General features: G+C 43.6%; 1 protein-coding gene across 1 annotated transcript in view; it reads left to right on the top strand.

Moving 5' to 3' along the window:
• TTC27 (tetratricopeptide repeat domain 27) overlaps positions 1 to 23,583 on the top strand; it is a 630,563-nt gene that overhangs the window by 9,054 nt on the left and 597,926 nt on the right. The window contains exon 2 of the mRNA XM_069769113.1: positions 21,656 to 21,827. Within this exon, the coding sequence (XP_069625214.1) occupies positions 21,743 to 21,827 (85 nt within the window). The 5' untranslated portion in view covers positions 21,656 to 21,742. The remainder of the gene's footprint in view (positions 1 to 21,655; positions 21,828 to 23,583) is intronic.

The raw sequence follows: 23,583 nt of genomic DNA, 5'->3' as shown, positions 1-23,583 counted from the left end.
AGTCGGGCACAAAACTCCTAGACAGAGCATCCGCCTTCACATTTTTAGAGCCCGGAAGGTACGAAATCACAAAATCAAAACGAGCAAAAAATAACGACCAACGGGCCTGTCTAGGATTCAAGCGCTTGGCAGACTCGAGATAAGTAAGATTCTTATGATCAGTCAATACCACCACGCGATGTTTAGCTCCCTCAAGCCAATGATGCCACTCCTCGAATGCCCACTTCATGGCCAGCAACTCTCGGTTGCCCACATCATAATTACGCTCAGCAGCAGAAAATTTCCTGGAAAAGAAAGCACATGGTTTCAACACTGAGCAACCAGAACCTCTCTGTGACAAAACCGCCCCTGCTCCAATCTCAGAAGCATCAACCTCGACCTGGAACGGAAGAGAAACATCTGGTTGACACAACACAGGGGCACAGCAAAAACGACGCTTCAACTCCTGAAAAGCTTCCACGGCAGCAGAAGACCAATTAACCAAATCAGCACCCTTCTTGGTCAAATCGGTCAATGGTCTGGCAATGCTAGAAAAATTACAGATGAAGCGACGATAAAAATTAGCAAAGCCCAGGAATTTCTGCAGACTTTTCAGAGATGTCGGCTGAGTCCAATCCTGGATGGCCTGGACCTTAACCGGATCCATCTCGATAGTAGAAGGGGAAAAGATGAACCCCAAAAATGAAACTTTCTGCACACCGAAGAGACACTTTGATCCCTTCACGAACAAGGAATTAGCACGCAGTACCTGGAAAACCATTCTGACTTGCTTCACATGAGACTCCCAATCATCAGAGAAGATCAAAATGTCATCCAAGTAAACAATCAGGAATTTATCCAGATACTCACGGAAAATGTCATGCATAAAAGACTGAAAAACAGATGGAGCATTGGCAAGTCCGAACGGCATCACCAGATACTCAAAATGACCCTCGGGCGTATTAAATGCCGTTTTCCATTCATCTCCCTGCCTGATTCTCACCAGATTATACGCACCACGAAGATCAATCTTAGTAAACCAACTAGCCCCCTTAATCCGAGCAAACAAGTCAGATATCAATGGCAAGGGATACTGAAACTTAACAGTGATCTTATTAAGAAGGCGGTAATCAATACACGGTCTTAGCGAACCATCCTTTTTGGCTACAAAAAAAAAACCCTGCTCCCAATGGTGATGACGATGGGCGAATATGTCCCTTCTCCAGGGATTCTTTCACATAACTGCGCATAGCGGTGTGTTCAGGCACGGACAAATTAAATAAACGACCCTTAGGGAATTTACTACCAGGAATCAAATTGATAGCACAATCACAATTCCTATGCGGAGGTAGGGCATCAGACTTGGGCTCTTCAAATACATCCTGAAAGTCAGACAAGAACTCTGGGATGTCAGAAGGAATGGATGACGAAATAGACAAAAATGGAACATCACCATGTACTCCCTGACAACCCCAGCTGGTTACCGACATAGAGTTCCAATCTAATACTGGATTATGGGTTTGTAGCCATGGCAACCCCAACACGACCACATCATGCAGATTATGCAGTACCAGAAAGCGAATAACTTCCTGATGTGCAGGAGCCATGCACATGGTCAGCTGGGCCCAGTACTGAGGCTTATTCTTGGCCAAAGGTGTAGCATCAATTCCTCTCAACGGAATAGGACACCGCAAAGGCTCCAAGAAAAATCCACAACGTTTAGCATAATCCAAATCCATCAGATTCAGGGCAGCGCCTGAATCCACAAACGCCATGACAGAATACGATGACAAAGAGCATATCAAGGTAATGGACAGAAGGAATTTGGACTGTACAGTACCAATGACGGCAGAGCTATCGAACCGCCTAGTGCGCTTAGGACAATTAGAAATAGCATGAGTGGAATCACCACAGTAGAAACACAGCCTGTTCAGACGTCTGTGTTCTTGCCGTTCAACTTTAGTCATAGTCCTGTCGCACTGCATAGGCTCAGGTTTACTCTCAGACAATACCGCCAGATGGTGCACAGATTTACGCTCGCGCAAGCGACGACCGATCTGAATGGCCAAGGACATAGACTCATTCAAACCAGCAGGCATAGGAAATCCCACCATGACATCCTTAAGAGCTTCAGAGAGACCCTTTCTGAACCAAGCCGCCAGTGCAGATTCATTCCACAGAGTAAGTACTGACCACTTCCTAAATTTCTGACAATATACTTCTACATCATCCTGACCCTGGCATAAAGCCAGCAAATTTTTCTCAGCCTGATCCACTGAATTAGACTCATCGTAAAGCAATCCAAGCGCCTGGAAAAACGCATCAACATTACTCAATGCAGGGTCTCCTGGCGCAAGAGAAAACGCCCAGTCCTGTGGGTCGCTGCGCAAAAAAGAAATAATAATCAAAACCTGTTGAATAGGATTACCAGAAGAATGAGGTTTCAAGGCCAGAAATAGCTTACAATTATTTTTGAAGCTCAGGAACTTAGTTCTGTCACCAAAAAACAAATCAGGAATCGGAATTCTTGGTTCTAGCATCGATTTCTGATCAATAGTATCTTGAATCTTTTGTACATTTATAACGAGATTATCCATTGAGGAGCACAGAGCCTGAATATCCATGTCCACAGCTGTGTCCTGAAGCACTCTAATGTCTAGGGGAAAAAAAAAAACAAAAAACTGAAGACAGAGCTGAGGAAAAAAAAATGATGTCAGGATTTCTTTTTTCCCTCTATTGAGAATCATTGGTTTGGGCTCCTTGTACTGTTATGCTGTGCTATCAGGCAACACAGTCTGCAGTAATCAGCGCACATACAGTGATATGGCAATAACCCAAAAACAATAGAACAAGCTCTGAGACGTGGAATCTCTGCAGACTGCAATACCTGAACCTATCCTCACACAACTAAAAGCAGCAGTGGATTGCGCCTAACACTACCTATGCAACTCGGCACTGCCTGAGGAGCTGACTAGCCTGAAGATAGAAATACAAGCCTGACTTGCCTCAGAGAAATACCCCAAAGGAATAGGCAGCCCCCCACATATAATGACTGTTAGCAAGATGAAAAGACAAAACGTAGGAATGAAATAGATTCAGCAAAGTGAGGCCCGATATTCTAGACAGAGCGAGGATAGCAAAGAGAACTATGCAGTCTACAAAAACCCTAAAGCAGAACCACGCAAAGGGGGGCAAAAAGACCCACCGTGCCGAACTAACGGCACGGCGGTGCACCCTTTGCGTCTCAGAGCTTCCAGCAAAAGAGAATAGCACAGCTGGACAGAAAAAACGGAAACAAAAACAAAGAAACACTTATCTAGCAGAGCAGCAGGCCACAGGAAAGATGCAGTAGCTCAGATCCAACACTGGAACATTGACAAGGAGCAAGGAAGACAGACTCAGGTGGAGTTAAATAGCAAGGCAGCCAACGAGCTCACCAAAACACCTGAGGGAGGAAGCCCAGAGGCTGCAATACCACTTGTGACCACAGGAGTGAATTCAGCCACAGAATTCACAACAGTAAACTGTCACCATGACAACAACATATAATAGAAAAGACCAGGGTGATGCCTAGCCCTATACTGCACTACCTGCACCCTACCTACCAGCGGAGGTTGGCACCCTATAATCCTGCGCAGTTGGCGCCCCCGCTCACCGTCGACTCTCCCTCCTACCCCTATTGGGCCCTAATAGGATGGGATGGAAACACATAAACAATCATACAGAAATGATATAGTAAATATGATAGAAAGAAAGGGGGAGTCTATATTACTAACTGCTCTACCCCTACCTGTCAGCGGAGGTTGGCACCCTATTATAGTCCCTATTAGGGCCCAATAGGGGTAGGAGGGAGAGTCGACGGTGAGCGGGGGCGCCAACTGCGCAGGATTATAGGGTGCCAACCTCCGCTGGTAGGTAGGGTGCAGGTAGTGCAGTATAGGGCTAGGCATCACCCTGGTCTTTTCTATTATATGTTGTTGTCATGGTGACGGTTTACGTTAAGTGCACTTATTATTATTATTGTTTTTGATAGGTTTTAAAACTAACTAATAAAGATATTTTTATCTAGTTTACACTGCATATTCCTCACCTCCCCCAGCGTCCCCCCCCCCCCCAGCATATTCCTCCCCTACTGACGTATTCCTTACGCCGGCGTATTCTCCCCCCAGCGTATTCCTCCCTGGCGCCTCCATTTGGGATCCTTACGTAGACTTGTGTGATAGATGGGCACTGCGATTTACTGACGATGCTGAACTCGCTTACTAGTGATGAGCAAAAGTGCTCGGATAAGATGTTATCAGAACCCGCTCAGGTGCTAATGGAGTGTTTTTGTCTTGCTCGAATACTCTTTGAGTCCTCGTGGCTGCATGTCCCACCGCTATTTAGCAGCAGCCACACATGCAGGGATTGGCTGTATTTTAGGAAACCCCGGCATATGTTGCGGCTGACGAACAGCCACGAAGACTCAAACATAGTATTACTACTATACGCATGTGCTCTGATACATAGTACAAGCAACTGCATGTTTAGGTCTCTTTTGGGGACTGAAAAATGGAGTGAAAAAAAGTTTTTAAATATTAAAATCTGAATCACCACACTTTCCACATTTAAAAATCAGAGGGAAAAGCATATTTGGAATTGCTTCATCCATAAAAGTCGATCTATGGTCCAAAAATAAAACTCATAAGGTAAACGGTGTACAGGAAATTAGGTGTGTACTCCAAAATTAGTGGTTTGGTTTTGGTCATGCCACCTCTCGCAAAATAAATGCACTCAAAACGTTGTAGCATTTAGGGTATGTGCACACATTGAGTACGATATTTCACTACAGAAATTTCTGCATCGTTTCTGCAGCTCTAGGAACTTGTTGGCTGCAATGAATACTTTTTGGAGCTAAATAAAGATATTTGAAAATAGCGAAAAAAAGTTTTGTCATGTAATTTCCTTGTTCAACACCTTCTTTTTCATTCTTATTTGCTCATGTCCCAGACTAAAAATACCAGCACTCAGCTCTCCCAGAAATGGCACTTCATATTTGAAGCGCCAGTTCTGGCACTTACCCCAGGCTCTTTCCGATGCCCGGGTGCAGTTGTATCTGCGTAATGGGATTAGGCCGGCGTCACACTAGCGAGTTTTACGGACGTATGAGCGCAGAAAATACGTCCAGATAATACGCATTGCACACGGCCCAATGATTCTCTATGGGGCAGCTCCTATCTGCCGTATATTACGCATCCGTAATATACGGTATGTTACAGGCGTAGAAAATCGCAGCATGCTGCGTTTCTCAGTGTATTGTGCAAAAAATACGCCAATGAAAGTCTATGGGGGCAAGAAAATTATGGATTACATATGGACCATGCGTGTGACTTGCGAGAAATACGCAGCGGTGTTCTATAGAAAAGCCGGCAATTCAGTGCGGTGTACAGTAAAATCACACTGACAGAATAGAATAGGTAGAATAAATGTGTACACATAGTATAGGTATCTATAATTGTCTAAGGGGTTTTCCGTCTGTCTGTCTGTCATGGAAATCCCGCGTCTCCGATGGCCTGGCGGCCTCGACCAATCAGCGACGGGCACAGCGGCGATGATGTCATAATGGTTGCCATGGCGACGATGATGTCATAAAGGTTGCCTCGGCCAATCAGCGACGGGCACAGTCTGCCGCGAATTCTGGAATCATCATTATCCATATACTACTGGGACATGCATATTCTAGAATACCCGATGCGTTAGAATTAGGCCACAATCTAGTATATGTATATATATATATATATATATATATATATATATATATATATATATATATATATATATATATATATATATATATACACTAGCTGAAGAGCCCGGCGTTGCCTGGGCATAGTAAATGTCTGTGGTTAGTTATAGCACGTCACTTCTCTTATTTTCCCATCACGCCTCTCATTTTCTCCCTCACACATCTGTCATTTTCTGATCACTCCACTATTTTCCCTCACTCCTCTCATTTTGCACTCACACCTTTTCATTTTCACCTCACACCCCTCATTTTTACCTCAGTATATACATGTTTGTCATCTCCCTTATATATAGTATACACCTGCATGTCTTCTCTTGAATATAGTATATACCTGTATGTCATCTCTCCTGTAAATAGTATATACATGCTGTATGTCATCTCCTCCTGTATATTGTATATACCCATGTGTCATCTCCTCCTGTATATATTTTATACCTGTATGTCATCTCTTCTGTATATACTATATACCTGTGTGTCATCTCCTCCTGTATATAGTATACACCTGTATGTCATCTCCCCTGTATATAGTATATGCCTGCTGTATGTCATCTCCTCCTCTATATACCTATGTGTCATCTCCTCTTTTATATAGTATATACCTGTATGTCATCTCCTCCTGTATATAGTATATACGTGTCATCTCCTCCTGTATATAGTATGTACCTGTAAGTCATCTGCTCCTGTATATAGTATATACCTGTGTCATCTCCTCCAGTATATAGTATATACCTGTATGTCATCTCCTCTTGTATATAGTATATACCTGTGTGTCATCTCCACTGTATATAGTATATACCTGTGTGTCATCGCCCCTGTATATAGTATGTACCTGTATGTCATCTCCCCTGTATATAGTACCAGGTTGTCCTCTCCTCCTGTATATAGTATATACCTGTATGTCCTCTCCTCCTGTATATAGTATATACCTGTGTGTCATGTCCTCCTGTATATAGTATATACCTGAATGTCATCTCCTCCTGTATATAGTATATACCTGTGTCATCTCCCCTATATATAGTATATACCTGTGTGTCACATCTCCTCCTGTATATAGTATATATCTGTGTGTCATCTCCTCCTGTATTAGACCGCGTTCACACGTTATTTGGTCAGTATTTTTACCTCAGTATTTGTAAGCTAAATTGGCAGCCTGATAAATCCCCCGCCAACAGGAAGCCCTCCGCCCTGGCAGTATATATTAGCTTACACATACACGTAATAGACAGGTCATGTGACTGACAGCTGCTGTATTTCCTATATGGTACATTTGTTGCTCTTGTAGTTTGTCTGCTTATTAATCAGATTTTTATTTTTGAAGGATAATACCAGACTTGTGTGTGTTTTAGGGCGAGTTTCATGTGTCAAGTTGTGTGTGTTGAGTTGCATGTGGTAACATGCATGTAGCAACTTTTGTGAGATGAGTTTTGTGTGGCGACATGCGTGTAGCAACTTTTTGTGTGTCGAGTTGCATGTAACAGGTTAGTGTAGCAAGTTTTGTACAGCAAGTTTTGCGCGTGGCGAGTTTTATGTGTGGTGCGTTTTGAGTATGTGCAAGTTTTGTGTGAGGCAACTTTTGCATGTGTTGCATCTTTTGTGCATGTGGCAATTTTTCCGCGTGTGCAAGTTTTGCGTGTGGCGAGTTTTCCATGAGGTGAGTTTTGCATGTGTGGCGTGTTTTGCTGAGCCTAGTTTTGCATGTGGCGAGTTTTGCGCGTGGCGAGTTTTGAGTGGCGACTTTGTGTTTCGACTTTTATGTGGCGAGCTTGGTGTATGTGTGGTGAAATGTGTGCTGAGGGTGGTATATGTGTTTAAGCACGTGGTAGTTTGTGGCGCCTTTTGTGTGTGTGTTCATATCCCCGTGTATGGTGAGTATCCCATGTCGGGGCCCCACCTTAGCAACTGTACGGTATATACTCTTTGGCGCCATCGCTCTCATTCTTTAAGTCCCCCTTGTTCACATCTGGCAGCTGTCAATTTGCCTCCAACACTTTTCCTTTCACTTTTTCCCCATTATGTAGATAGGGGCAAAATTGTTTGGTGAATTGGAAAGCGCGGGGTTAAAATTTCACCTCAAAACATAGCTTATGATGCTCTCAGGGTCCAGACGTGTGATTGTGCAAAATTTTGTGGCTGTAGCTGCGACGCCTCCAACACTTTTCCTTTCACTTTTCCCCATTATGTAGATAGGGGCAAAATTGTTTGGTGAATTGGAAAGCGCGGGGTTAAAATTTCACCTCAAAACATAGCTTATGATGCTCTCAGGGTCCAGACGTGTGACTGTGCAAAATTTTGTGGCTGTAGCTGCGACGCCTCCAACACTTTTCCTTTCACTTTTTCCCCATTATGTAGATAGGGGCAAAATTGTTTGGTGAATTGGAAAGCGCGGGGTTAAAATTTCACCTCAAAACATAGCTTATGATGCTCTCAGGGTCCAGACGTGTGACTGTGCAAAATTTTGTGGCTGTAGCTGCGACGGTGCAGATGCACACACATACATACACACATACACACACACACATTCAGCTTTATATATTAGATATATCTCAGTGAGGCACACACACATACATATATATATATATATATATCAGTACAGACCAAAAGTTTGGACACACCTTCTCATTTAAAGATTTTTCTGTATTTTCATGACTATGAAAATTGTAAATTCACACTGAAGGCATCAAAACTATAAATTAACACATGTGGAATTATATACTTAACAAAAAAGTGTGAAACAACTGAAAATATGTCTTATATTCAAGCCACCTTTTGCTTTGATGACTGCTTTGCACACTCTTGGCATTCTCTTGATGAGCTTCAAGAGGTAGCCACCGGAAATGGGTTTCACTTCACAGGTGTGCCATGTCAGGTTTAATAAGTGGGATTTCTTGCCTTATAAATAGGTTTGGGACCATCAGTTGTGTTGTGCAGAAGTCTGGTGGATACACAGCTGATAGTCCTACTGAATAGACTGTTACAATTTGTATTATGGCAAGAAAAAAACAGCTAGGTAAAGAAAAACGAGTGGTCATTACTTTAAGAAATGAAGGTCAGTCAGTCTGAAAAATTCGAAAAGCTTTGAAAGTGTCCCCAAGTGCAGTTGCAAAAACCATCAAGCACTACAAGTAAACTGGCTTACATCAGTAAAAAGGAAGACCAAGAGTCACCTCTGCTTCTGAAGTTTTTCCGAGTCACCAGGCTCAGAAATTGCAGGTTATCAGCAGCTCAGATTAGAGACCAGGTCAATGCCACACAGAGTTCTAGCATCAGACACATTTCTACAACAACTGTTAAGAGGAGACTTTGTGCAGCAGGCCTTCATGGTAAAATAGCTGCTGGGAAACCACTGCTACGGACAGGCAACAAGCAGAAGAGACTTGTTTGGGCTAAAGAACACAAGGAATGGACATTAGACCAGTGGAAATCAGTGCTTTGGTCTGATGAGTCAAAATTTGAGATCTTTGGTTCCAACCACCGTGTCTTTGTGCGACGCAGAAAAGGTGAACGGATGGACTCTACATGCCTGGTTCCCACAGTGAAGCATGGAGGAGGAGGTGTGATGGTGTGGGGGTGCTTTGCTGGTGACACTGTTGGGGATTTATTCAAAATTGAAGGCATACTGAACCAGCATGGCTACCACAGCATCTTGCAGCGGCATGCTATTCCATCCGGTTTGCGTTTAGTTGGACCATCATTTATTTTTCAACAGGACAATGACCCCAAACGCACCTCCAGGCTGTGTAACAGTTATTTGACCATGAAGGAGAGTGATGGGGTGCTACGCCAGATGACCTGGCCTCCACAGTCACCAGACCTGAACCCATTCGAGATGGTTTGGCGTGAGCTGGACTGCAAAGTGAAAGCATCTCTGGGAACTCCTTCAAGATTGTTGGAAGACCATTTCTGGTAACTACCTCTTGAAGCTCATCAAGAGAATGCCAAGAGTGTACAAAACAGTCATCTAAGCAAAAGGTGGCTACTTGGAAGAACCTAGAATATAAGACATATTTTCAGTTTTTTCACACTTTTTTGTTAATTATATAATTCCACATATGTTAATTCATAGTTTTGATGCCTTCAGTGTGAATGTACAATTTTCATAGTCATGAAAATACAGAAAAATCTTTAAATGAGAAGGCGTGTCCAAACTTTTGGTCTGCACTGTATATATATTTAATTCAACGCTAGATAGCAGAAAAGACGGTAATTCAATTGCCGGCTTTTCCTATCTCCTTCACAAACCCGACATGATATGAGACATGGTTTACATACAGTAAACCATCTCATATCCCTTCTTTTATTACATATTCCTCCTTAGTAATGTAAGAAGTGTCTTTGTGTCAAATTTGGGGTCTCTAGCTATTAAATTAAAGGGTTAAATCCCGGAAAAAATTGGCGTGGGCTCCCGCGCAATTTTCTCCGCCAGTGTGGGAAAGCCAGTGACTGAGGACAGAAAGTAATAGCCTGGAGAGGGTCCATGGTTATTGCCCCCCCTTCCCCCTTGGCTAAAAACATCTGCCCCCAGTCACCCCAGAAAAGGTACATCTGTAAGATGTGCCTATTCTGGCACTTGGCCTCTCTCTTCCCACTCCCGTGTAGCGGTGGGATATGGGGTAATGAAGGGTTAATGTCACCTTGCTATTGCAAGGTGACATTAAGCCAGGTTAATAATGGAGAGGCGTCAGTTATGACACCTATCCATTATTAATCCAATAGTACGAAATGGTTAATAAAACACACATTATTAAAAAGTATTTTAATGAAATAAAGACACAGGGTGTTGTAATATTTTATTATACTCTTTAATCCACCTGAAGACCCTTGTCACCTGAAACAAAGTTAAAAAAAACAAACAATAATATTCCATACCTTCCGTCGTTACAGTCTTGTCCCACGATGTAAATCCATCTGAAGGGGTTAAATCATTTTTCACCCAGGAGCTCTGCTAATGCAGCTGTGCTCCTGACTGTAAAACTTGGTGAATGAATGGAATGCAGGGGAATGTACTGTAGTTACCTCGAGTCGCGGTGATGCGTCCTCTGCTGGATGAACTTATATGAACTCGAGCCTGGGAACTTTTCACAATATTTTCCCATGCTCGAGGTTCATACGAGTTCATCCAGCAGAGGGCGCATCACCGCGACACACCCCTAACCCTAATCCCAACCATAACCCTAACCACACCCCTAACCCTAATCCCAACCGTAAATGTAATCCATACCTTAACCCTAGCCCCAAGCCTAGCCCTAACCCTAACTCTTACCCTAGCCCTAACCCTAATGGGAAAATGGAAATGAATGGGCAGCACGGTGGCTCAGTGGTTAGCACTGCAGCCTTGCAGCGCTGGAGTCCTGGGTTCAAGCCCCACCATGGACAACATCTGCAAGGAGTGTCTCCCCGTGTTTGCGTGGGTTTCCTCTGGGTTCTCCGGTTTCCTCCCACATTCCAAAGACATACTGATAGGGAATTTAGATTGTGAGCCCCAAGGGGACAGTGATGATAATGTGTGAATACTACAGTAGCGCTGCGGAATATGTTAGCGCTATATAAAAATAAAGATTATTATTATTATAATAAATACTTTTAATTTTTTGTTTTTTCCTAACTAAGGCGGTGTTGAAGGTGGGTTTAATTTACTTTTATAGTGGCTTTTTTAGCGGATTTTTATGATTGGCAACCGTCACACACTAAAAGAAGCTTTTTATTGCAAAAAAATATTTTTTTGCGTTACCACATTTTGAAAGCTATAATTTTTCCATATTTTGGTCCACAGAGACATGTGAGGTCTTGTTTTTTGCGGGACGAGTTGACGTTTTTATTGGTAACATTTTCGGGCACGTGACATTTTTTGATCGCTTTTTATTCCGATTTTTGTGAGGCAGTATGACCAAAAAACAGCTATTCGTGAATTTCTTATGAGGGGGTGTTTATACCGTTCCGCGTTTGGTAAAATGGATAAGGCAGTTTTATTCTTCGGGTCAGTACGATTACAGCGATACCTCATTTATATAATTTTTTGGTGTTTTGGAAAAAAATAATTATTTTTGCAACGCTTTATTCTGAGGACTATAACTTTTTTATTTTTTCGCTGATAATGCTGTGTTGAGGCTCGTTTTTTGCGGGACAAGATGACGTTTTCAGCGATACCATGGTTATTTATATCCGTCTTTTTGATCGCATGTTATTCCACTTTTTGTTCGGCGGTATGATAGTAAAGCGTTGTTTTTTTGCCTCTTTTTTTGTTTTGTTTTACGGTGTTCACTGAAGGGATTAACTAGTGGGACAGTGTTATAGGTCGGGTCGCTACAGACGCGGCGATACTAAATACTGTATGTGTACTTTTGTTGCTTTTTTTTTAGGTAAAGAAATGTATTTATGGGAACAATATATATATTTTTTCTTTATTTAGGATTTTTTTTTTTTTTTTTACACAACTAAATATTTTTTTTTTACTTTATAACATTGCCCCAGGGGGGGCATCATGTTATAAGGTCAGACACTTTGCAGAGCACTGTGTCAGATCAGCGATCTGACAAGCAAGGCTCCTGGCTTACCAGCGCCTGATCTGAGCAGGCGCTTGTTAAGCCACCTCCCTGCAGGACGCGGATGCAGCCCTGCGGCCATTTTGGATCCGGGGCCTGCAGGGAGAAGAAGGTAGGAGACCCTCGGAGCAACGCAATCACATCGCGTTGCTCCGAGAGTTTCAGGGAAGCCCGCAGGGAGCCACCTCACTGCGCGATGCTTCCCTATACTGCCGGAACACTGCGATCATGTTTGATCGCAGTGTGCCGGGGGTTAATGTGTCGGGGGCAGTGTGTGACCGCTTGTGGCACATAGTGCCGGATGTCAGCTGCGATAGTCAGCTGACACCCAGCCGCGATCAGCCGCGCTCCCCCTGTGAGGGCGGCTGATCACGCTGGACGTACTATCCCGTCACTGGGAATTAAGTCCCAGGTCACCTTGACGGGATAGTACGTCCAATGAGAATAAGGAGTTAAAGGGAACCTGTCACCCCGAAAATTGCGGGTGAGGTCAGCCCACCGGCATCAGGGGCTTATCTACAGCATTCTGTAATGCTGTAGATAAGCCCCCGATGTATCCTGAAAGAGGAGAAAAAGACGTTAGATTATACTCACCCAGGGGCGGTCCCGCTGCAGGCGCCGGAAAGGTCAGAAAGGCCCAGCGCCTGCGCACTGCAGTACTTTGCTCTGCCCTCAACAGGGCAGACAAAGTACGCCTGCGCCGGAGCCGTGGCTGAAAATCAGAAGAGGACGTCTTGGAATGAAGGTGGGAGGTGCCGCAGCGGACCAGAGACACCCATCCGACCGGACCCAAAGCCGGACCGCCCCTGGGTGAGTATAATCTAACGTCTTTTTCTCCTCTTTCAGGATACATCGGGGGCTTATCTACAGCACTACAGAATGCTGTAGATAAGCCCCTGATGCCGGTGGGCTTACCTCACGATTTTCGGGGTGAAAGGTTCTCTTTAATAACCTATGCAGTCAGCTGCAGGCTGATATTGATAGTCTAGGAAGAGGCCATGGTTTGTGACGCCCTCCCAGACTAAAAACATCCGCTCTCAGCCACCCCAGAAATGGCACATTCATAAGATGCGCCAATTCTGGCACTTATCCTCGCTATTCCCACATGCCCTGGTGTGGTGGCAAATGGGGTGATAGTATTAGGGTTGTTGTCACCTTTGTATTGTCAGGTGACATCAAGCTGAGAGGTTAGTACTGGAGAGGCATCTATAAGTTGCCCCCATTACTAACCCCATAATGCTATTATTAAAAAACATACGCCCAGAGTAAAGTGCTTTATTTTAAATAAAGACACTCTTTTCTTGAATATAAATTAAACCATACTTTTGTCATCACCCAATCCACTGAAGCTAACGTCTCCTGTAAATGAATTAAAATAATAAATAACAATATTCCTCACCTCTCCGAAGTGAAGAGATAATCCATAACGTCCCACTACGATCCTGATGACTTTGAGAGCAGTCACTGATGTGGCTGCTCTCAAGAACAGCTGACTACACACTGACATAGCAGGTAATCGCTCCTGCAGTGTGTAGCACTGATGAGCCCCAGTGATCTCACTTACAGCACCTTTGCTGCGTGACAACTTTTCATCAGCGGAAATATTAAAAAGTTATAGTTCTCAGAATAAAGCGATGCAAAAATAATTATTTTTTCTGTAAAATAGTTTTTATTGTGTAAAAGCACCAAAGCATAAAAATTGTATAAATGAGGTATCGCTGTAATTGTACTGACCCGAAGAATAAAGCTGCTTTCTAAATGTTACCGTAATAGGAACGGTATTAAAAAAAAACCAACAAAAATAGTTCCTGAATTGCTGTTTTTTGTTAATTCTGCCTCTTAAAAGTCGGAATAAAAAGCGATCAAAAAATGTCATGTGTCTGAAAATAGTACCAATAAAAATGTCAACTCGTCCCGCAAAAAATAAGCTGTCACACGACCAAAATATGGAAAAATTATAGCTGTCTAAATATGGCGCTGCAAAAACTAGTTTTACAATAAAAAGCATCTTTAACTGTGTGACAGCTCCCAAACATAAAAACCCGATATATATATGATATTGCTGTTATTTTACCAGTGGTAACATTGCCGCTGATCAGCAGCTGCTGCGCCGGTGTTTCTCGCGCTATAACACAAATGACAGCTTGGGAAACACCTGATATGAAGTCCGTAAAAACACAAGCAAATCTCAGCAAATCTGCAAACATTTTTATACCTGCATTTTTGCTGCGTATTTAACTGACTTAATTGAAGTCAGTGGGTGAAACGCTGCAAAAATGACAATGATTTGACATGCACAGCGAACCCTTAAAGGGACACTGTCACATGAATTTGGAGGGAACAATCTTCAGCCATGGAGGCGGGGTTTTTGGGTTTTTGATTCACCCTTTCCTTACCCGCTGGCTGCATGCTGGCTGCAATATTGGATTGAAGTTCATTCTCTGTCCTCCGTAGTACATGCCTGCACAAGGTAATCTTGCCTTGCATCTCCCTTGGCCGAGTTTGCATCTCGGCTTTGGGAAAATGGCCGCCGCGATCTCTAATGCGCACGCGCGGCATCCCGCGGCCATTTTCCTGAAGCCCCGTGCAGCAGAGCACTCGATCTGCGCACGCGCGGCCCCAGGAAGATGGCCGCCCCCACCGACGAAAGGGATGACAGCGCAGATCGCGCGCTGCTTGTTCACCACTACGCCACTACGCCACCAACGTAAAGCTGAGGAAGAACCAGCGATGTCACCACGCCCTCCCGACCTGACCAGCCTGATTGACAGGCGAAAACGGCGACTTTGGTAAGTTATTTCTCAGCATAGGTGGGGAATCGGGGTACACTACATACACTATAGGAACACACAGCGCAGGCCCTATTTAACAGTATTTATAGCTCAATCTCAAAAAACGGGGTGACAGGTTCCCTTTAATTATAAGGCAACTTCCTTTCCTTTGGCAAAATGGGTCAGAAGAGAGATTTGACGGGCTTTTAAAAGTCCAAAATTGTGAGATGTCTTGCAGAGGGATGCAGCAGTCTTGAAATTGCCAAACTTTTAAAGCGTCATCACTGAACAATCAAGCGTTTCATGGCAAATAGCTAACAGGGTCGCAAGAAGCGTGTTGGGCAAAAAAGGCGCAAAATAACTGCCCATGAATTGAGAAAATCAAGTTTTGCCATATTTCAGAGGTGCAACGTTATTGGAGTAACAAAAAGCACAAGGTGTGCGATACTCAGGGACATGGCCAAGGTAAGGAAGGCTGAAAAACGACCAACTTTGAAGAAGAAACATAGAAAAAAAAGGCAAGACTGGGCCAAGAAATATCTTAAGACTGACTTTTCAAAGGTTTTATGGACTGATGAAATAGAGTGACTCTTGATGGGCCAGAGGCTGGATCAGTAAAGGGCAGAGAGCTCCACTCCGACTCAGACGCTAGCAAGGTGAATGTGGGGTACTGGTATGGGCTGGTATCATCAAAGATGAACTTGTGGGACCTTTTCGGGTTGAGGATGGAGTGAAGCTCAACTCCCAGACCTACTGCCAGTTTCTGGAAGACAACTTTTTCAAGCAGTGGTACAGGAAGAAGTCGGTATTGTTCAAGAAAAACATGATTTTCATGCAGGACAATGCTCCATCACATGCCTCCAACTACTCTACAGCGTGGCTGACCAGTAAAGGTCTCAAAGAAGAAAAAATAATGACATGGTCCCCTTGTTCACCTGATCTGAACCCCATAGAGAACCTGTGGTCCCTCATAAAATGTGAGATCTACAGGGAGGGAAAACAGTCCACCTCTCGGAACAGTGTCTGGGAGGCTGTGGTGGCTGCTGCACGTAATGTTGATCGTAAACAGATCAAGCAACTGACAGAATCTATGGATGGAAGGCTGTTGAGGGTCATCATAAAGAAAGGTGGCTATATTGGTCACTAATTTTTGGGGGGTTTTGTTTTGCATGTCAGAAATGTTTATTTCTAAATTTTGTGCTTCTATATTGGTTTACCTGGTGAAAATAAACAAGTGAGATGGGAATAAATTTGGCTTTTATTAAGTTGCCTAATAATTCTGCACAGTAATAGTTACCTGCACAACCAGATATCCTCCTAAGATAGCCAAATCTATAAAGACCCCACTTCAACTTCCAAAAATATTAAGCTTTGATATTTATGAATCTTTTGGGTTGATTGAGAACATAGTTGTTGATCAATAAAAAAATCCTCTAAAATACAACTTGCCTAATAATTCTGCACACAGTGTACTACTATTTAGAATAGGTTCTTAGTGCATAAATAGCTGAGTCATGTGTGCACCAGCCATGACAAGCTCTTATAGGACCCTAGACATAAAGCACAACTCACTGGAGTGATGTCACTAATGCATGTTCTCTGCATTTACTGTCATACTTCACCTTATATCTGTGCCCCTCCAGTCAGTCTCCAGCAGTTTATGACCTGTCAGATCGCTTTGCTATTTGCTGACTGTTCTACAAGGCACATGTCAATGAAGTCTATGAGACAGAACGAGGCTCTCATAGACTTACATTGAGAGCTAGTGACTGTTAAAGGGAACTTGTCACCCCCAAAATCGAAGGTGAGCTAAGCCCACCAGCATCAGGGGCTTATCTACAGCATTCTGTAATGCTGTAGATAAGCCCCCGATGTATCCTGAAAGATGAGAAAAGGAGGTTAGATTATACTCACCCAGGGGCGGTCCCGGTACGATGGGCGTCGCGGTCCGGTCCAGGGCCTCCCATCTCCTTACGATGACGTCCTCTACTTGTATTCACGCTGCGGCTCCGGTGCAGGCGTACTTTGTCTTCCCTGTTGAGGGCAGAGCACAGTACTGCAGCGCGCAGGTGCTGGGGCTCTCTGACCTTTCCCGGAGCCTGCGCACTGCAGACAAAAGTATGCCTGCGCTGGAGCCGCAGCGTAAGTACAAGAAGAGGACGTCATCGTAAGAAGATGGGAGGCCCCGGACCGAACCGCGACGCCTATCGGACCGGACCGCAGCGGGACCGCCCCTGAGTGAGTATAATCTACCTAACCTCTTTTTCTCATCTTTCAGGATACATCGGGGGCTTATCTACAGCATTACAGAATGCTGTAGATAAGCCCCTGATGCTGGTGGGCTTAGCTCACCTTCGATTTTGGGGGTGACAGGTTCCCTTTAACGTTTGACTTCTGGGTAGTTAGACCTTATTATCACAAGATGGTGGATTAGGACTGGAGCGACACCAGGAAGAGCTGAAGACAGCAGCTGGTAAGCATAATGCTAGGGGCAGTCATTAGTGGCGCCGCTGGAGTGGTGCTTTAATATTTAGTAAACCTACCTCTCCTGTGCCAAAAGCCTACAATTGAAAAGGGCAAATACCCTGAATGCATACCTCAACCTTTGTATACTGCAGCATCCAGTTACCCAATCCCTGACTGAAGCATCCCCTTATATACAGCAGGTCATACACAATTGCCATGGAACGTCTGCTAGGATCGGACATGTTCCTTTTCTGTGCATTCACCATTAGATTCGGTGCTCTGTCCGCGCACACTCAGGGGAATGGATAATATCCCGCTTTGTTACCAGAAGTAAATTGCTAGCCTGGCACAAGGACTGTGTAATTACTGTTCAGCACCATCGTTCTGTTCTTTGTGTGAGGGATCGGCTCTCCAGTAGATGCTGGTTCACACACAGGATTTAGTTAATTGGTTCAAAACAAACAAGTGGTTTATTAAAAGTTCATAACATGGTTAGCAAGGCCAAAAAAAGACATTTGTCCATCCAGTTCAGCCCATATTCCATCAGAATAAATCCCCAGATCTACGTCTTTCTAAAGAACCTAATAACTGTAAGATACAATATTGTAATTCTCCAGGAAGACATCTAGGCCACTCTTGAACCCCTCAACTGAGTTCGCCATCACCACCTCCTCAGGCAAGGAATTCCAGATTCTCAATGCCCTAGCAGTTAAGAATCCTCTTCTATGTTGGTGGAAAAGCCTTCTCTCCTCCAGAAGCAGAGAATGCGCCCTAATGACCGTCACCTTCCTCAGAGAGATATTTGTATTGTCCCCTTATGTACTTATACATGGTTATTAGATCGCCCCTCAGTCGTCTTTTTTCTAGACTAAATAATCCTAATTTTGCTAATCTCTCTGGGTATTGTAGTTCCTCCATCGCATTTATTAATTTTGTTGCCCTCCTTTGTACTCGCTCTAGTTCCATTATATCCTTCCTGAGCACCGGTGCCCAAAACTGTACACAGTATTCCATGTGCGGTCCAACCAGGGATTTGTACAGAGGCAGTATAATGCTCTCATCATGTGTATCTAGACTTCTTTTAATGCACCCCATGATCCTGTTTGCCTTGGCAGCCGCTGCCTGGCACTGGCTGCTTTAGGTAAGTTTATCATTAACTAGGATCTCCAAGTCCTTCTCCCTGTCAGATTTACCCAGTGGTTTCCCATTCAGTGTGTAATGGTGATATTGATTCCTTCTTCCCATGTGTATAACCTTACATTTATCATTGTTAAACCACATCTGCCACCTTTCGGCCCAAGTTTCCAACTTATCCAGATCCATCTGTAGCAGAATACTATCTTCTCTTGTATTGACTGCTTTACAGAGTTTTGTATCATCTGCAAATATCGATATTTTACTGTGTAAACCTTCTACCAGATCATTAATGAATATGTTGAAGAGAACAGGTCCCAATACCGACCCCTGGTCACAGTGACCCAGTTAGAGACTATACCATTTATAACCACCCTCTGCTTTCTATCACTAAGCCAGTTACTAACCCATTTACACACATTTTCCCCCAGACCAAGCATTCTCATTTTGTGTACCAACCTCTTGTGCGGCACGGTATCAAACGCTTTGGAAAAATCGAGATATACCACGTCCAATGACTCACCGTGGTCCAGCCTATAGCTTACCTCTTCATAAAAATTGATTAGATTGGTTTGACAGGAGCGATTTCTCATAAACCCATGCTGATATGGAGTTAAACAGTTATTCTCATTGAGATAATCCAGAATAACATCCCTCAGAAACCCTTCAAATATTTTACCAACAATAGAGGTTAGACTTACTGGCCTATAATTTCCAGGTTTACTTTTAGAGCCCTTTTTGAATATCGGTATCACATTTGCTATGTGCCAGTCCTGTGGAACAGTCCCCGTCCCTATAGAGTCCCTAAATATAAGAAATAATGGCTTGCAAAATAAAGCAGCCTCTTCCAGGTAAACTAAGGTATAGCAGAAGAGAACGCAAAATAACAAGTTCATATAACACATGGCTCAGCCGCTTAAATGTGAGTCTTTCCCTCTGACTCCAGCAGGGTCTGAGCTGCACATACAAGGCTTCCTAACTTTGCAAAACACACAGACCCCGTGAGAGAGCCCAGCGAAATAATTTTTTCTTCACTTCCCAATGGTATAAAAGTCTGTGACCCTCTTGTGGTGTCAATATAATCACTGCACCCCTAGATGAATTTATTGAGATGTTTATGGGGGTTCTACTATTCTGGCATCTCATGGGCGCAATGTAAGGCTACTTTCACACATCAGGTTTTCGCTGTCACGCTCAATCCGGCTAAATTTAAAAAAAACGGATCCAGCGAATGTTGCCGCCGGATCCAGTTTTTTCCCATAGACTTGTATTAGTGCCAGATTGCGCTGGATGACATTGCGTTTTGTCCGTTTTTTTGCTGGATCCGGAAAATCTGCCATTTCCGGTCTCTGGAAAAACGTCCATAGCAACGTTTTTTGTCTCCGGCGAAAAAGCCGGAAGCGCCGAATTCGGCTCTTTGCTAGAATGGGAGCCGAAAGGTGCCGGATCCAGAAAATGATGGATTCCGGTGCCGGATTCCGTTTTTTTAAACTGAGCATGCTCCAATTTTTTTTTTATCCAATAATCTAGATATGCTAGTCGGATCCGTCGAAAAAACAGATCCGTTGCACCAGTTTTTCACAATCTGCGCCGGATCCGGTTTTTCCAACATTCGCTGGATTGTGCCTGATGCAAAAAACCTGATGTGTGAAAGTAGCCTAACATGGCACTCTCAAACAAGTGCAGCATAATCTGCACTGTAATATGGCGCTACTTCCCTTCTGAGCTTTGCACTGTGCCTCAAAAGTAGTTTTCGGCCATATATGGGGTATCGGTGAACTCGGGAGACATTGCACAACAAACTTTGGGGTCCATTTTCTCCTTTTTCCCTTGTTAAAATACTAAATATGTAGGTAAAAAAATTTTATGGAAAAAAAATGTTTTTTTTATTTTTACGGCCTAACCCGATAAACTTCTGTGAAGCACCTGTTGGTTCAAGGTGCTCAATACACATCTAAATAAGGTCCCAGAGGGGTCTAGTTTCCAAAATGGTGTCATTTGTGGGGGTGTTTCCACTGTTTAGGCACATCAGGAGCTCTCCAAATGTGACATGGCGTTCGCTAATTGTTCCATCAAATTTTGCAATTATGTTTCAGAACTTGTGCTGATGTAAAGTAGACATGTGGGAAATGTTGTTTATTAACTATTTTGTGCGTTGTGACTCTCTGATTTAAGGGCATAGAAATAAAAATTTTGAAAATTGTGAAATTTTCAAAATTTTCGCCAAATTTCCGTTTTTTTCACAAATAAACACAAGTGATATAAAAGAAATTTTACCATTATCATAAAGTACGTCACAAGAAAACATTCTCATAATCAGTGGGATCCATTGAAGCGTTCCAGAGTTATGACCTCATAAAGTGACAGTGGTCAGAATTGTAAAAATTGCCTTGGTCAGGAAGGTGAAAATAGGCTTCAGGGTGAACGGGTTAAAGACATATTTTTCTGATCGTTGAGCTTTAACTTGCAGCATTTTGCCTACACAGTGGTTGAAAAACTACCATCTGGATCTCTCTGAGGAGAGTCTTTACCTTCAGAGAACATCAGTAGAGTGGACATGTCAGTATCAAACCTTTGAGATATAACGAGACCCCATCATTGTAACCTGGCGCATAGACTAGTTGTGCTGCTCCCCACTCTGACCTCGGTTTGTTCCAGCAGGTGACCTATGACATTGGCATCCCGTGACTCGCTATTTACAGTGTCCCTTTTAACTACACATTAAGTCTCACTGACTTTTGCACCTCTGTGACTTTACCATCACTATATCGGTTGGTTGCACAGTGCCGTACAATGCCACCATCCTATGACACCTCAGTCTGTTTCTGAGGGCACACTTGTCACCAACTCTCCCTCAGAGGGAGATAAGACTCTGCCCTCCATGCCCTTGTTCTAAACTGTGATCAGCGATGCAATAACTTGTCCTGTTCTGGTTCGTACGTGAATTCACTGTTCTTTTTATATGTGTGTTCATGTTTCAGGCGTCTGAGTTTTCATCAAGCCGTGATCGACTGTTGTCTGCTGTCCCACCTCTTCTCACCTGTGTCGTCCTGCACTGATCAGTGTAAATGCAGGCCACGCTGGAGCTGGACGTCCTCAGGGGCTTTCAGTCATCTCCACAGAATGATCAGTATGAGGCAGAAGCAAATGTTGGTAAGAAGCACAGCCCTTATACTAAGGATTTCCAACTTCTAGTGTATCATGATTTGGCGATATGGTCAATGACTCATTGTCCTCAAATCTTTCTGATGGTCGCACAGAAACTCAAGTCTTGTTCTTATATTCTGCAAGGAGACGTATTTACTTGGATCGTGTTATATTAGTGTGTGGGGCACAGGAGAATAAAGGGATTATGAGCCATCAGAAATCCCACCTCCAGTTTATGCGCACCAGCCGGGCAAGTAGCTGATGCTTTTGAGTTGCCAGATCTGAGCACTTTGCTCAGAAATACTGAGCCTTTTATACTGTGACATAATATTTTGATTTTGCTAGCCGCCGCAAGGTTATTATATGAGAACACCCTACATTGTACCGCATCACTAGGATGTCCATATTGTGAGTAACTGCTAGGACAGTTTCATTTTTCTTACTTGTATTGTTGGGCCAAGTTAAGGGGGTTGACCGGGACGAACATTGATAGGATTACTCATCAATCAGGATCTGGGGTTGTGTGAAGTGATCCGCTCATCTGTAGTCCTCGCTCATTACATACGGCAAAAGAGCTATTCTGGACCATGTCTCCCTCACCAGAAAGCTCAGAAGGACCTTTTGGCCGCTGTAGGAGAAATTTGTAGCCGTCTGTAGCCCCCCCAGTGATAGAATTTAGTAACTGGGGGATTTCAATGTCTAGGCGTGAAGTAACCTGCAGTTATGGTAGGGTTCGTCCATATTTCTAACAATCCACTTTAAACGAAAACTACAGTTTGGCTAAGGCCATGTTCTCACTTATGTTGGAAGCCAAATTTGATGGAAGGACAGCACAGAATGCAGCACTATTATTGAGGCAGAATGCCATCTTCTCCATAAAGCTGTTATAGAATTTCTGCCTTTAAGCGCCATTATAAAGTGGACATCAGCTGAGTCATGAAGCTGAAGACCACAAACTCTGCTGCAACAACTATGATAAAACCACTAGTGATGTCGCTTTGCTTAGGAAAATTTAGAAAGGTCCGCCAGCGTTATAAAGACATTGCGTGCACATAACGTAAGTCATACACTTCAGAATTGTGTGAGCAGTGGCATGTCAGATCTTGGGAGCAGAGCATCTCAATCTTTTCAATCTATTGTGTTTTTGATGAAATTCCCAATTACAATGGAGCTGCTGTCCCACAGATAACGAGTAGCACAGCGGTGCTCTTGTGCGGCCATCGCTCCACTCTAACAGGGCAGGTCAGAGCTCCGTTCTTGGGAATGGTGGGGTTCCCAGCAGCCATTAATTGGCAAGACATTTGAGTTTTTCAAAAGACAAGATAGATCATATTTATTACTTGAGCTTTTTAATGGTTAAATATGTTTTATTGGGTTATAAATTTTTTACACATACCAAACATAAATCAGAACATTAAACAATTGGGAAAAGAAGGGAAGGAATTTTGGAGGGAGGAAGGAAAATAAACACATTTTTATTAAGGGAGAGTAAGGCTACTTTCACACTAGCGTCGTTTGGCCTCCGTCGCAATGCGTCGTCTTGCAGAAAAAACGCATCCTACAGGATGCGTTTTTTCTCCATAGGCTTGTATTAGCGACGCATTGCGACTCATTGCCACACGTCGCAACCATCGTGCAACTGTTACGTCGGACCGTCGGCACCAAAAAACGTTGCTTGTGATTTTTGGTGCGCCGTGTCCGCCATTTCCGACCGCGCATGCGCGGCCGGAACTCCGCCCCATCCTCCCCGCAACTCACAATG

Source organism: Ranitomeya imitator, chromosome 5, assembly GCF_032444005.1.
Source record: "Ranitomeya imitator isolate aRanImi1 chromosome 5, aRanImi1.pri, whole genome shotgun sequence".
In the NCBI taxonomy this organism is placed as follows: domain Eukaryota; kingdom Metazoa; phylum Chordata; class Amphibia; order Anura; family Dendrobatidae; genus Ranitomeya; species Ranitomeya imitator.
This window is presented reverse-complemented; position numbering and strand designations above follow the sequence as displayed.